Genomic DNA, 14,982 nt, shown 5'->3' with positions numbered 1-14,982 from the left:
GTGTGTGTGTGTGTATGTGGTGGGGGGGGGCGGCTGGGTGGGAGGGACCGTTTGAATTAAAAAAATTCCTGTAAGGGAAAATGTTTGATCCATAGACCACTGTAAGAAGATGTAACTCATTTTGTGGTAGTAATTTAGGAAGAACATCAGAAAAAACAAAGGTTGGTAATATAGAAATGATTGTCAGTGGAGAAGTTCTGTTCAGTGAGTTGGTCTTGGCTCACACAATCCCCCTACAACTGGGGGAATCTAGGCCTCATAACTTGCCTGAAGTTCCAGGACCCAAGTAAGGAACTGTGGGGATTTATAGGTTTTCCTATGAATCTAAGAGCTAGTCTCAGGGTCCTGCTGTAGCTTCCAAGATGGAACCTGATATGCCTGAGAGAATGAATGAAGAAAGAGGAGGGAACAGGAGCCCCAGAGCCTCCGGTGGAAGGAGAGAGGAAGGGGAAGGGAGAGGAGACTCAGGCTGCATGCCATCCTAGAAAAGTCTCAGTCAGGGGTGAGCCTAGGAACAGGATTGCCTTGAGAAGAGTTTCATGTCAAGCAGAAATGGCCAGTTCTAAGTCCCTTCTGGCGCAGGCCTCCCTTGGTTGAGACAAGCCAAGGGAGGGCATTTCCCCCAGGGAACACTGCAGGGAAACGAGGTGGGGAAGCTGGAGGCTGTTTGCCGACCCCATCGTCGGTTGCAGGTTCTCTGGAGCAGAGACCTGAGCTGATACCTCCATGGCTACCATTCCCCACGGACACCTGGAAATCTGATTTCATGCTGGATTACTTGTATGCTGCTGCTGCTGCTAAGTCGCTTCAGTCGTGTCCGACTCCGTGTGACCCCATGACGGCAGCCCACTAGGCTCCTCTGTCCCTGGGATTTTCCAGGCAAGAATACTGGAGTGGGTTGCCATTGCCTTCTCCAATGCATGAAAGTGAAAAGTAAAAGTGAAGTCGCTCAGTCGTGTCTGACTCTTTGCAACCCCATGGACTGAAGCCTACCAGGCTCTTCTGCCCATGGGATTTTCCAGGCAAGAGTACTGGAGTGGGGTGCCATTGCCTTCTCCAAGATTACTTGTATGCTGCTGCTGCTGCTGCTAAGTCGCTTCAGTCGTGTCCGACTCTGTGCGACCCCAGACATGGCAGCCCACCAGGCTCCCCCGTCCCTGGGATTCTCCAGGCAAGAACACTGGAGTGGGTTGCCATTTCCTTCTCCAATGCATGAAAGTGAAAAGTGAAAGTGAAGTCGCTCAGTTGTGTCCGACTCTCAGCAACCCCATGGACTGCAGCCTACCAGGCTCTGCCGCCTATGGGATTTTCCAGGCAAGAGTACTGGAGTGGGGTGCCATTGCCTTCTCCAAGATTACTTGTATAGGACCCGACATATCCCTGGCAGACGCTCCCTAGAAGCACAGCTGTTGCCAGTGACTGATTAGAGAGACTGAAAGCAGGTTAGAGACGAGAGAAACCTCCCGCACCCCACCACTCCTTTTGATGCAGACTGTGTGAGGACGTTGTGTTGTCCGTTATTCCTTCCTTTATGTCCATAGGATTCTCCAGGCAAGAATACTGAAGTGGGTTGCCATTTCCTCCTCCAGGGGATCTTCCTGACCCAAGAATCAAACCTGTATCTCCTGTATTGCAGTCAAATTCTTTACCATCTGAGCCAGCAGGGAAGCCCTTTGGTGTCAGTTAAATACTTATCCCTTTGGTGTCAGTTAAATAAGACTTCAAACATGTTTTCTGGAAGGAGGATGCAGAGGAAGAGGAGTCTAATGTTGGATAAATAAGACATAATTAGGTCCTTGGATACATGAATCTGAGAAGTTAGTAGTAGGTAGGTAAGTTCTTAAAGCATGATGAAAGTAATATGTGAGATACCAACTTAACCAGTGAGAAGAGGACAATTTGAAAAGGCAAGAGCAGGGACTTCCCTGGTGGTGCAGTGGCTAAGACTCTGCATTCCCAATACAGGAGGCCCAGGTTCAATCCCTGGTCAGGGATTAGATCCCACGTGTCACAACTAAGACCTGGCACAGACAAATAAATAAATAAAATAAATAAATATTTAAAAAAGAAAAGACAAACTAGAAAAATAGTTGTTAGGATGCTATTGTAGCAATCCACAACTGAAGTAGTGAGGCCCCAACTTGAGGTGGTGAGAGTAGAATCCCAAGGAAAGGATGAATCAAAAACTATGACCTTCATATGAAAATTGATTAAATGCAGGAGAAAAAAAAATTGGGGAGAAGAAAAAAGTCTGAGGTAATATCAAGATTTTGAGTCTGGGAGAATAAGAAAATGGGAGAAGTGAAAGATGAGCTGGTTCCCTGGTGAATTACAGATCTGCTGTGCTCAGTGAAAAATCTATATTTTGTGTATGAATTAACAGTTTTTAAACATTTAGTTGGGCTCAGTGGTAAAGAATCCGCCTGCCAATGCAGGAGATGTGGGTTTGATCCCTGGGTTGGGAAGATCCACTGGAGAAGGAAATGGCAACCCACTCCAGCATTCTTGACTGGGAAATCCCATGGACAGAGCAGCCTGGCAGGCTACAGTCCACTGGGTCACAAAAGAATTAGATACCACTAGCAACCAAACAACAACAAAGATTTAATAGATTTAAATAATATCTTGGGCAAGATGGATTGCAATATGAAAGTATATCATGATTCTTCTGTTTGAGTTGTATAATTTTTTCATTTGTTTGTTGTTATTAAAAAATGTATAACCAAAAACATGTGTTTTATATTATTTAGGAGAAAATAAGTTACAACTGTTCCTTGTTACTCTGATGTTAAAAAACTGTAAAAGAATAACACAGTCAAGTGTTTTCTTACCTCCAATAACGTGGTGAGTTACAGGTATGGGATATATAATCATTGTGTGCTAAGTCACTTCAGTCATGTCCAACTCTTTCTGACCTTATGGACTGTAGCCCACCAGGTCCTCCGTCCATGGGATTCTCCAGGGAAGAATACTGGAGTGGGTTGCCATTTCCTTCTCCAGGGGATCTTCCCAACCCAGGGACTGAACCTGAGTCTCCTAAGGCTCCTGCATTGCAGGCAGATGCTTGACTGCTGAGCCACCAGGGAAGCCCAATATTTTTAGTATCTATAGTCAACAGAATGTGCTCCTTTCACTTATTGTCTATTATTTTCAGGATAGTGTCTAAAATAAACAAAAACTCACCTTTCTCACAACCATGCTTTATACATTTTGTAGAGATTTAATTTTTCTTTTTAAAGGATTCCTCTTCTCTATTCTCTACCAGAGTCTATATTATCTTCTTTATGATTTGGAGGCTTTTTCCCTAAATAAAGAAATTTCACAATAGTTTATGAACACCTTTTGAAAATATAACAGATCAGTTCAGTTCAGTTCAGTTGCTCATTAGTGTCCGACTCTTTGCGACCCCATGAATCGCAGCATGCCAGGCCTCCCTGTCCACCACCAGCTCCCAGAGTTCAACAAAATTAATGTGCATCGAGTTGGTGATGCCATCCAGCCATCTCATCCTCTGTCATCCCCTTCTCCTCCTGCCCCCAATCCCTCCCAGCATCAGGGTCTTTTCCAGTGAGTCAACTCTTCACATGAGGTGGCCAAAGTATTGGAGTTTCAGCCTCAGCATCAGTCCTTCCAGTGAACACCCAGGACTGATTACCTTTAGGATGGACTGGTTGGATCTCCTTGCAGTCCAATGACTCGCAAGAGTCTTCTCTAGCACCACAGTTCAAAAGCATCAATTCTTTGGTGCTCAGCTTTCTTCACAGTCCAACTCTCACATCCATACATGACCACTGGAAAAACCATAGCCTTAACTAGGCGGACCTTTGTTGGCAAAGTGGAAGGGACTGGGGGCAGGAGGAAAAGGGGACGACAGAGGATGAGATGGCTGGATGGTCTGAGTGAACTCCGGGAGTTGGTGATGACAGGGACGCCTGATGTGCTGCGATTCAGGGGATCGCAAAGAGTCAGACAAGACTGAGCGACTGAACTGAACTGAACTGAATATTTACTCTGCTTTTGAATATGCTATCTAGGTTGGTCATAACTTTCCTTCCAAGGAGTAAGCCTCGTTTAATTTCATGGCTGCAGTCACCATCTGCAGTGATTTTGGAGCCCCCCAAAATAAAGTCTGCCACTGTTGCCACTGTTTCCCCATCTATTTGCCATGAAGTGATGGGACCAGATGCCATGATCTTCATTTTCTGAATGTTGAGCTTTAAGCCAACTTTTTCACTCTCCGCTTTTACTTTCATCAAGAGGCTCTTTAGTTCCTCTTCACTTTCTGCCATAAGGGTGGTGTCATCTGCTTATCTGAGGATATTGATATTTCTCCCGGCAATCTTGATTCCAGATTGTGCTTCCTCCAGCCCAGCATTTCTCATGATATACTCTGCATATAAGTTAAATAAACAGGGTGACAATATACGGCCTTGACGTACTCCTTTTCCTATTTGGAACCAGTCTGTTGTTCCATGTCCAGTTCTAACTGTTGCTTCCTGACCTGCATACAAATTTCTCAAGAGACAGGTCAGATGGTCTGATATTCCCATCTCTTTCAGAATTTTCCAGGTTATTGTGATCCACACAGTCAAAGGCTTTGGCATAGTCAATAAAGCAGAAATAGATGTTTTTCTGGAACTCTCTTGCTTTTTCCATGATCCAGCAGATGTTGGCAATTTGATCTCTGGTTCATCTGCCTTTTCTAAAACCAGCTTGAACATCTGGAAGTTCACGGTTCACGTACTGATGAAACCTGGCTTGGAGAATTTTGAGCATTACTTTACCAGCGTGTGAGATGACTGCAATTGTGCGGTAGTTTAAGCATTCTTTGGCATTGCCTTTCTTTGGGATTGGAATGAAACTGACCTTTTCCAGTCCTGTGGCTACTGCTGAGTTTTCCAAATTTGCTGGCATATTGAGGGTAGCACTTTCACAGCATCATCTTTCAGGATTTGAAATAGCTCAACTGGAATTCCATCACCTCCACTAGCTTTGTTCGTAGTGATGCTTTCTAAGGCCCACTTGACTTCCCATTCCAGGATGTCTGGCTCTAGGTGACTGATAACACCATCGTGATTATCTGGGTCGTGAAGATCTTTTTTGTACAGTTCTTCTGTGTATTCTTGCCACCTCTTCTTAATATCATCCATTTCTTTTCCATGGGGATGGTCTTGATCCCTGTTTCCTGTACAGTGTCACGAACCTCATTCCATAGTTCATCAGGCACTCTATCTATCAGATCTAGGCCCTTAAATCTATTTCTCACTTCCACTCACAATCATAAGGGATTTGATTTAGGTCATACCTGAATGGTCTAGTGGTTTTCCCTACTTTCTTCAATTTAAGTCTGAAGTTGGTAATAAGGAGTTCATGATCTGAGCCACAGTCAGCTCCCGGTCTTCTTTTCGCTGACTGTATAGAGCTTCTCCATCTTTGGCTGCAAAGAATATAATCAATCTGATTTTGGTGTTGACCATCTGGTGATGTCCATGTGTAGAGTCTTCTCTTGTGTTGTTGGAAGAGGGTGTTTGCTATGACCAGTGCGTTCTCTTGGCAAAACTCTATTAGCCTTTGCCCTGCTTCATTCTGTACTCCAAGGCCAAATTTGTCTGTTACTCCAGGTGTTTCTTGACTTCCTACTTTTGCATTCCAGTTCCCTATAATGAAAAGGACATCTTTTTGGGGTGTTAGTTCCAAAAGGTCTTGTAGGTCTTCATAGAACCATTCAACTTCAGCTTCTTTAGCGTTACTGGTTGGGGCATAGACTTGGATTACTGTAATATTGAATGGTTTGCCTTGGAAACGAACACAGATCATTCTGTCATTTTTGAGATTGCATCCAAGTACTGCATTTCGAACTCTTTTGTTGACCATGATGGCTACTCCATTTCTTCTAAGGGATTCCTGCCCACAGTAGTAGATATAATGGTCATTTGAGTTAAATTCACGCATTCCAGTCCATCTTAGTTCGTTGATTCCTAGAATGTCGACATTCACTCTTGCCATCTCCTGTTTGACCACTTCCAATTTGCCTTGATTCATGGACCTAACATTCCAGGTTCCTATATGCAATATTGCTCTTTACAGCATTGGACCTTGCTTCTCTCACCAGTCACATCCAACAACTAGGTATTGTTTTTGCTTTGGCTCCATCCCTTTATTCTTTCTGGAGTTATTTCTCCACTGATCTGCAGTAGCATATTGGGCACCTACCAACCTGGGGAGTTCTTCTTTCAGTATCCCATCATCTTGCCTTTTCATACTGTTCATAGGGTTCTCAAGGCAAGAATACTGAAGTGGTTTGCCATTCCCTTCGCCAGTGGACCACATTGTGTCAGACCTCTCCACCATGACCCGTCCGTCTTGGGTGGCCCCACATGGCATGGCTTAGTTTCATTGTGTTAGACAAGGCTGTGGTCCGTGTGATCAGATTGGCTAGTTTTCTGTGATTATGGTTTCAGTGTGTCTGCCCTCTGATGCCCTCTAGCACCACCTACCGTCTCACTTGGGTTTCTCTTACCTTGGACGTGGGGTATCTCCTCACAGCCAGCCCTCCTGACCTTGAATGTGGAGTAGCTCCTCTTGGTCCTCCTGCGCCCGCGCAACAGCCGCTCCTTGGACGTGGGTTTGCTCCTTTCAGCCGCCACCCCTGACCTTGGACGTGGGGTCCAATAACAGATCAACCTGTGTTAAGATTTTTATAATGTAAATGTAGATTTGCCATTATTAGGAGCAGAAATCTTATTATACAAGTAACTGAGTCTGTCTCCAGCATCTGGGTACCATTTACTGAGTCCTCTTTGGGGGAGACATAATTCAAATACATTATAACTTTTTTTCTTTAAAAATATTTTTATAAACCTATAAAAAATAGCCCCTAGAGAAGGAAATGGCAACCCACTCCAGTATTGTTGTGTGGAAAATCCCATGGACAGAGGAGCCTGGTGGGCTACAGGTCATGGGGTTGCAGACTCAGACCTGACTAAGTGACTGAAAATACATAAAAATAGCTGATCATGTCATCAGTGAACTTGGTCAAAATGTATCTGACCTATACTGAAAAAACTAAATGTGCCTCTGATTGGTAGAAGCCTTATTTAAATGTTGAATGAAGTGAAATCAGTCTGGCAAAAGGTCAACAGGGGCTGAGCTGTAAGCAGGGATATGGGGCAGACCAGCAAGGAAAGGTTTGTGAAAGAAAACTTCCTCAGGGAACTCTGTAAATGGCAGCACTTCTTAGATTGAGTCATTGTATGCTAAAGAGTTTGGAGATTCACTCAGTTGGCCCCTGACTGGGGAGGGGCAGGACGTTGTTCAACAGCCCCAAGATCTGCATCTGTGGTCCTCCTAGAGAACTTGTTTGCTTACTTACCCAGAATCTTTCAGTGTTGGTATTTGAAGAGGAAGCCACGTGTTCTGGCAAACTTGGATTGATTCCTGAGTTGGAGGATAAAACATAATAATCATAAAATATACAAATTAATGAATTCCTACTGTATTCTTGGACTGCAAGGAGATCAATCCAGTCAATCCTAAAGGAAATCAATCCTGAGAATTCATTGGAAGGACTGATGCTGAAGCTCCAACACTTTGGCCACCTGATGTGAAGAGCCAACTCATTAGAAAAGACCCTGAAGCTGGGAAAGATTGAAGGCAGGAGGAGAAGGGGACAACAGAGGATGAGATGGTGGGATGACATCACTGACTCGATGGACATGAGTTTGAGCAAGTTCTGGGAGATGATGAAGGACAGGGAAGCCTGGCATGCTGCAGTCCATGGGGTCACAAAGAGTCAGACACAACTGAGCAATAACAACAGCAACAATAACTATATTCTAGGTACTTTACATACACACTGTTGCTTAAAACAACCCTTTAAGGTAAGTAGACTTTTCATATTACCAATGGGAAAACTGAGGTTCAGAATAGTTGAGTATCTTGCTTACACAGTAAATGGCAGAGTGGAAATTTGAACTCGCGTCACACCTGCTCAGAAGCACGTGCTTTTTCCATCATTCACATCAACCTCTCTGGGTTGGAATTTGGAAGCAGTAGTTTTCTATTCCTATTCCTGCAATGGAAGAATTTAGAGATGGGTGTTCCATGATGCCCTCAGGGTGGTCTTAGGTCTAAAGTATGGATTCTCAACATTCAGAGTCACAAGACCCCCTTGTCTGGTGAGAGGATATAGGACAGGATCCCCCTCTTACCAGGCGACAGAGTCAGGCATGGCTCTCAGAGGGCTTCTGGTAGCTGTCCATACAGCCCTGCAGGCGTGGTTCTCTTCCACCCCCAGTAGAGGGCTCAGTTCAAGGACATGAGACTCACATCATGGGGCGGGGAGCTGCCCTACTTTAGAAGCCCCACTTACTAGAGGAGTAAAATCGCTTGTGACAACTTTATAGGCATATCTTCCAGGTGACTAGAGTCAGCACACTCAGGGAAGCCCAAGGGAGACCAAGTATTTACAGTTCTCACAGCTTCCCAGTCAGGAATCATTTTTACCACAAGCAGTACTGCCTGGTAACACAGTCAACACACCTTATTGATCAGGTTACCAAAGAAACAGAGTTAGAAAGTTAATAAGAGTTCAAACACTCTCGCAGAAGTTTTTTGTTAACCTAATAAAAAGAATTTTGTTAACCCTTTATGCACTGGTTCTAATCTAGTTCTCTGCCAAGAACTAGGTATATGTTTTGAGCAATCACTTTCTGGGTCTCTGGGCCATCGTCTATAAAATAAGGGCATTTTACTACAACTTCCATTCTTCCATTCTGAATCATATTGTGGTAGAGTGAAAGGAGTCCTATATTAAAATTAGAAAATCTAGGTTCTAATTCCTTTAACTAGCTCTCCTACGTATTAGCTATCTAACCTGGAAATAATATTACCTGCTCACAATGTTAGGATAAGGATAAAAGATTAGAATACACACGATAAGGCTTTGAAAACTACATCATATTATAAAGTATAAATGAAGAAGACTAACATTTACTGTATACCACTTACGTTACAGACATGTAAACTATTTTCAAAAGGATATCTATTAGCTTTAATCTTTACTATAATAAAGTTAACTATTTTTCCTGGGATCCTCACCCTGAATGTTGCAGAGCCCAAATTCACACAAGACTGCCTTGTTCTAAAAGTCCATGTCTTTTCACTGTTATCAGTTTTAGTAATATAATCTGTAATTCTGAAACTATAAAGATTATTTTTGTTAACCTGAATTAGACATATTAATATCAAAAACTGTCTCTTGCTTATATGTGCTTTAAAATCTCTCCCTTATTTAAGGTTAAATATAAGATGCCTTCCCTGGTGGCTCAGATGGTAAAGAATCTGCCTGACATGCAGTAGACCTGGGTTCAATCCCTGGGTTGGCAAGATCCCCTGGAGAAGGGAATGGCAACCCACTCCAGTATTTTTTTTTTTTTTTTGGCTTCACCAGGTCTTAGTCGGAGAACATGGGATCTACTTCAACCAGGGTCCGAACCCAGGCCCTCTGCATTGGGAGCATGGAGTCTTAGCCACTGGACTACCAGGGAAGTCCCAACTCCAGTATTCTTGCCTAGAGAATTCCATGGACAGAGCAGCCTAGTGGGCTACAGTCCATGGGGTTGCAAAGAGTGGGACATGTCTGAGCAACTAACATTTTTACTTTTTTCACTTTCATGATGTACTCTTCTCTAATTATTTGACTTTGCTACCCTTCAGAAAAGTTTATTGTTATTTCTTAAGACAAGATAAATTTCCAAAGGAAAAACAGAAGCTTATAGCACTGTTTTACATCAAGAGGACTTCCTCTCAGTTTGAGATCATGTATAGTACTTATTTTGATTCTTCTATTTTTACTTGACTTTGGCAATTATTTTTCAAAAGCCTAATTCTCTGATAATGTCTTTACCTAAATTCTCTGATAATTTGTCTTTATCTATGTATTTTCTTGGCTATAATATAAGGAGACCTTTAACGAGAAATTTAATTTGTTCAACTTTTGAAGCGTTGTTGTGCAACATGCAGTTGGGCGTTGTCATGGAGAATCGGGTCCGTTCTGTTGACCAGTGCCAGCTGCAGACATAGCTGCAGAAATAGCAGTTTTCTCTGCATCTCATCGATTCACTGAGCACACTTCTTAGATGTAATGGTTTTGCCGGGATTCGGAAAGCTGAAGTGGTTCAGACCAGCAGCAGACCACCAGACAGTGACCATGATGCAAGTTTGGCCTTGGGAAGTGCTTTGGAGCTTCTTCTCAGTCCAGTCACTGAGGGTCTTTGCCAGTGGTCATATAAAATCCATATTTCATTGCACATCACAAGCTGATCAAGAAATGGTTTGCCATTGTTGCGTAGAAGACGACACTTCAAAATGACAATTTTTTTGACTTGCAGTCAACTCATAAGGCACCCAATTATAGAACTTTTTCACCTTTTCAATTGGCTTCAAATGCCGAACCACCATAGAATGGTCAACACTGAGTTCTTCGGCAACTTCTCATGTAGTTGTAAGAGGATCAGCTTCGATGATGGCGCTCAGTTGGTTGCTGTCAACTTCTGACGGCCGGCTCATCTTCAAGGCTTTCCTCTCCTTTACAAAACTTCTTGAACCACAACTGCACTGTATGTTCATTAGTAGTTCCTGGGCCAGATGTGTCGTTGATGTTGCAAGTTGTCTCCACTGCTTTATGACCCATCTTGAACTCAAATAAGAAAATCACTCAAATATGCTTTTTGTCTAACATCATTTCCATAATCTAAACATAAAAAATGGCAAGTAAAAAAAAATGTCATCAGCAAAAAAAACATAAAGTAAGAAATGTGTATTAAAATGATATATATGCTATGCTATGCTATGCTAAGTCACTTCAGTCGTGTCCAACTCTGTGCGACCTCATAGACGGCAGCCCACCAGGCTCTCCCGTCCCTGGGATTCTCCAAGCAAGAACACTGGAGTGGGTTGCCATTTCCTTCTCCAATGCATGAAAGTGAAAAGAGAAAGTGAAGTCGCTCAGCTGTGTCCGACTCCTAGCGACCCCATGGACTGCAGCCCACCAGGCTCCTCCATCCATGGGATTTTCCAGGCAAGTGTACTGGAGTGGGGTGCCACTGCCTTCTCCGAAATGATATATAACATAACCACATTTATTTAAGAATGTATTCCAATATCAAAGGCAAATTTCAACAATGCAAAAGACACAATTACTTTTGCACCAACCTAAGAGTTAATTGGAGAAGGAAATGGCAACCCACTCCAGTATTCTTGCCTAGAGAATCCTGTGGACAGAGGAGCCTGGTGGGCTGCTGTCCATAGCGTCCCACAGAGTCGGACACAACTGAAGCGACTTAGCATGCATGCATGCATTGGAGAAGGAAATAGCAACCCATTTCAGTATCCTTGCCTGGAGAATCCCAGGGACAGAGGAGCTTGGTGGGCTGCCGTCTATGGGGTTGCACAGAGTTGGGCATGACTGAAGCGACTTAGCAGCAGCAGCAGCAGCAGCAAGAGGTAATTATGCTGACTGTAGACGCTTGGTATGTTGAAGTAAAGGTTTATTTTTCTGAAGATTTCTTTTCTGGCAGAGGAAAAGTTATAATCAGTCTTTCTGCCTTGTAGACTTGTAATTTGACCTTACTTGAACCCTTCTTGCATTCCTTGATCACTAATACTGATGAGTCTGGCTAGTTAATATTTTATTCTAGATTTTCACGGCTATAAATGTAAGTGAAATTAACCTCTTATTTTCTTTTCTGGTACTGTCTGTATCTGGTTTTGACATAAAGCAGTTCAGTCATAAAATGAGTTTGACAGCTTTTCCTTTATTATGGTGTGTTCATTTAAGGTATGAATTATCTATTCCATTAAGAATGTACAAAGTGAAAGTTGCTCAGTTGTGTCTGACTCTTTGCAACTCCATGGACTGTAGCCTGCCAGGTTCCTCTGTCCATGGAATTCTCCAGGCCAGAATACTGGAGTGTAGCCATTCCCTTCTCCAGGAGATCTTCCCAACCCAAGGACTGGACCCAGGTCTCTGGCATTGTAGGCGGATTCTTTATCATCTGAGCCACCAGGGAAGCTGAGACTCTGTAAGCTCACTGATAAAATATCAATGGTAGGTCTCACTAAGCATCACTCTTTTTTCTGCTTTATATAACTTCCTGGATGGACTGACTGATTTTTAATTTTACTAAGTATACTATTTTTTTAATTCCCATTTTCTACCATAGTGCCTTCTAGCAACGTTTCTTCTCTTGATCCCACAGCTTACTGCTTTACTCTTGAGCTATCAATTTGATCATTTATTCTCATATATTTCATTTCTTTCTTTGGAATTGGAATGAAAATTGACTTTTTCTAGTCCTATGGCCACTGCTGAGTTTTCCAAATTTGCTGGCATATTGACTGCAGCACTTTCGTAGCATCATCTTTCAGGACTTGAAATAGCTCAACTGGAATTCCATCACCTCGACTAGCTTTGTCTGTAGTGATATTTTCCAAGGCCCACTTGACTTCACATTCCAGGATGTCTGGCTCTAGGTGAGTGATCACACCATCATGATTATCTGGGTAGTGACGATCTTTTTTGTACAGTTCTTCTGTGTTCTTGCCACCTCTTCTTAATATCTTCTGCTTCTGTTAGGTCCATACCATTTCTGTCCTTTATTGAGCCCATCTTTGTATGAACTGTTCCCTTGGTATCTCTAATTTTCTTGAATAGATCTCTAGTCTTTCCCAGTCTGTTGTTTTCCTCTATGTCTTTGCGTTGATCACTGAGGAAGGATTTCTTATCTGTCCTTGCTATTCTTTGGAACTCTGCATTCAAATGGGAATATTTTTCCTTTTCTCCTTTGCTTTTCACTTCTCTTCTTTTCACAGCTATTTGTAAGGCCTCCTCAGAAAGCCATTTTGCTTTTTTGCATTTCTTTACCATTGGGATGGTCTTGATCCCTGTCTCCTGTACAATGTCACGAACCTCCATCCATAGTTCATCAGGTACTCTGTCTATTAGACCTAGTCCCTTAAATCTATTTCTCACTTCCACTCACAATCATAAGGGATTTGATTTAGGTCATACCTGAATGGTCTAGTGGTTTTCCCTACTTTCTTCAATTTAAGTCTGAAGTTGGTAATAAGGAGTTCATGATCTGAGCCACAGTCAGCTCCTGGTCTTCTTTTTGCTGACTGTATAGAGCTTCTCCATCTTTGGCTGCAAAGAATATAATCAATCTGATTTTGGTGTTGACCATCTGGTGATGTCCATGTGTAGAGTCTTCTCTTGTGTTGTTGGAAGAGGGTGTTTGCTATGACCAGTGCAAACTCTATTAGCCTTTGTCCTGCTTCATTCTGTACTCCAAGGCCAAATTTGCCTGTTATTCCAGGTGTTTCTTCCCTTCCTACTTTTGCATTCCAGTCCCGTATAATGAAAAGGACATCTTTTTGGGGTGTTAGTTCTAAAAGGTCTTATAGGTCTTCATAGAACTGTTCAACTTCAGCTTATTCAGCATTACTGGTTGGGGCATAGGCTTGGATCACCGTGATATTGAATGGTTTGCCTTGGAAACAAACAGAGATCATTCTGTCGTTTTTGAGATTGCATCCAAGTACTGCATTTCGGACTCTTTTGTTGACCATGATGGCTACTCCATTTCTTCTAAGGGATTTCTGCACACAGCAGTAGATATAATGGTCAGTGATGGTAGAGGCATTTTATTCCTTGATTGATTTTATATTAGAACAGATATGTTTAGTTGTGATTTGTTTGTGGTCTCTAAATTTTTTTGTTTTTTATATATTTTAATTATATAAATTATATAATTATAATTATAATATAATTATAAAATTATAAATATAATTTTATAATTTATATAATAAAATATATTATATTTTAATTTTATATTTTAGTTATTTTATATTTATCTTTTATATTTATTTATTTTTATAAATTTATTTTTATTCCATACTAAAAATACTTCTGTTTTTTTCTAATACAGTAAGATACCTTTCTGGTATTAGTGCTCTTTTTTTTTTTCATTTTGGAGTTTAGAAATAGCATATATATTATGAAGTAACAAAACTTTTAGATTCTGATTAATTTTGTAAAATAATTGTTTTTTTCCTATACAATTAAATATGACTAATTATTAATATGTATATTCCCAATAAACAATGTATATATACACTATTGTATATATACGCATTTTATATTTTACATTTTTATTTACATGATGTAGACAAAATGCTGATGAGTATATTTTCATGATTCTTGTTATGAACGCTGATATTTATTCTATTTTGCTTCATTTTCTAAAGTTCTGCTTGCAACTCTCTAAGTTGAATTTACCACTCAATAATGATCTGCAAATCATTATCTAAAATCAATTGTCCTTGCTGTAATCCCTAATCAGTTATAGATTTTCAAACATCTCCTGGTCTGTCATGTCTCTGTTAATTTTGCCAAATGGGTACATTGCTTATCATAAATTTAAGTTTGATGCACTCACATTTCTTCATTACATGAGTCTTGGTTAGGAAATTTCTTTCCACTTCTAGTTCACATAGATATTCTCTTACATTTTCTTCAATTAGATTTATAAATTTACTTTTTGAATTTAGGACTTCAGTCTGAGACCCATCTTTTTATTTGAATAAGGTAAGGATTCAACTTTATTTTTCTCCATGAAAATCAAAGTGTTAGTTGCTCAGTCATGTTCAACTCTGTGACCCCATGGACTGTAGCCCAACAGGTTCCTCTGTCCATGGAATATTCCAGGCAATTTGGCCAGTAGCATCAATTAAAAAAATTTTTTTTTACTAACGCATATATATATGGAATTTAGAAAGATGGTAACAATAACCTTGTGTACGAGACAGCAAAAGAGACACTGATGTATAGAACAGTCTTATGGACTCTGTGGGAGAGGGAGAGGGTGGGAAGATTTGTGAGAATGACATTGAAACATGTAAAATATCATGTATGAAATGAGT

At 41.3% G+C, this 14,982-nt stretch overlaps 2 protein-coding genes across 4 annotated transcripts in view; both read right to left on the bottom strand.

The window, feature by feature from the left end:
- The window catches only part of LOC104985809 (U3 small nucleolar RNA-associated protein 14 homolog A), a 37,107-nt gene extending 30,545 nt beyond the window's left edge, over nucleotides 1-6,562 (bottom strand). For all 3 annotated transcript variants that reach the window (XR_824971.1, XR_824970.1, XM_010836182.1), the window contains exons 1-2: nucleotides 6,521-6,562; nucleotides 3,184-3,304 (exon numbers count right to left, since the gene is read on the bottom strand). The gene's annotated coding sequence lies outside the window, so the exon portion shown is untranslated. The remainder of the gene's footprint in view (nucleotides 1-3,183; nucleotides 3,305-6,520) is intronic.
- A 74-nt stretch (nucleotides 6,563-6,636) lies between these two features.
- Nucleotides 6,637-14,982, bottom strand: part of LOC104985865 (WAS/WASL-interacting protein family member 3-like) — a 35,321-nt gene continuing 26,975 nt past the window's right edge. The window contains exons 3-4 of the mRNA XM_010836262.1: nucleotides 7,373-7,437; nucleotides 6,637-6,684 (exon numbers count right to left, since the gene is read on the bottom strand). Coding sequence (XP_010834564.1) covers nucleotides 6,637-6,684; nucleotides 7,373-7,437 — 113 coding nt within the window. The remainder of the gene's footprint in view (nucleotides 6,685-7,372; nucleotides 7,438-14,982) is intronic.

The sequence above is a fragment of the Bison bison genome, unplaced genomic scaffold (genome assembly GCF_000754665.1).
Source record: "Bison bison bison isolate TAMUID 2011002044 unplaced genomic scaffold, Bison_UMD1.0 scf7180017864061, whole genome shotgun sequence".
NCBI lineage: Eukaryota > Metazoa > Chordata > Mammalia > Artiodactyla > Bovidae > Bison > Bison bison.
The sequence above is the reverse complement of the archived record's forward strand: the minus strand, read 5'-3'. Positions and strand labels throughout refer to the sequence as shown.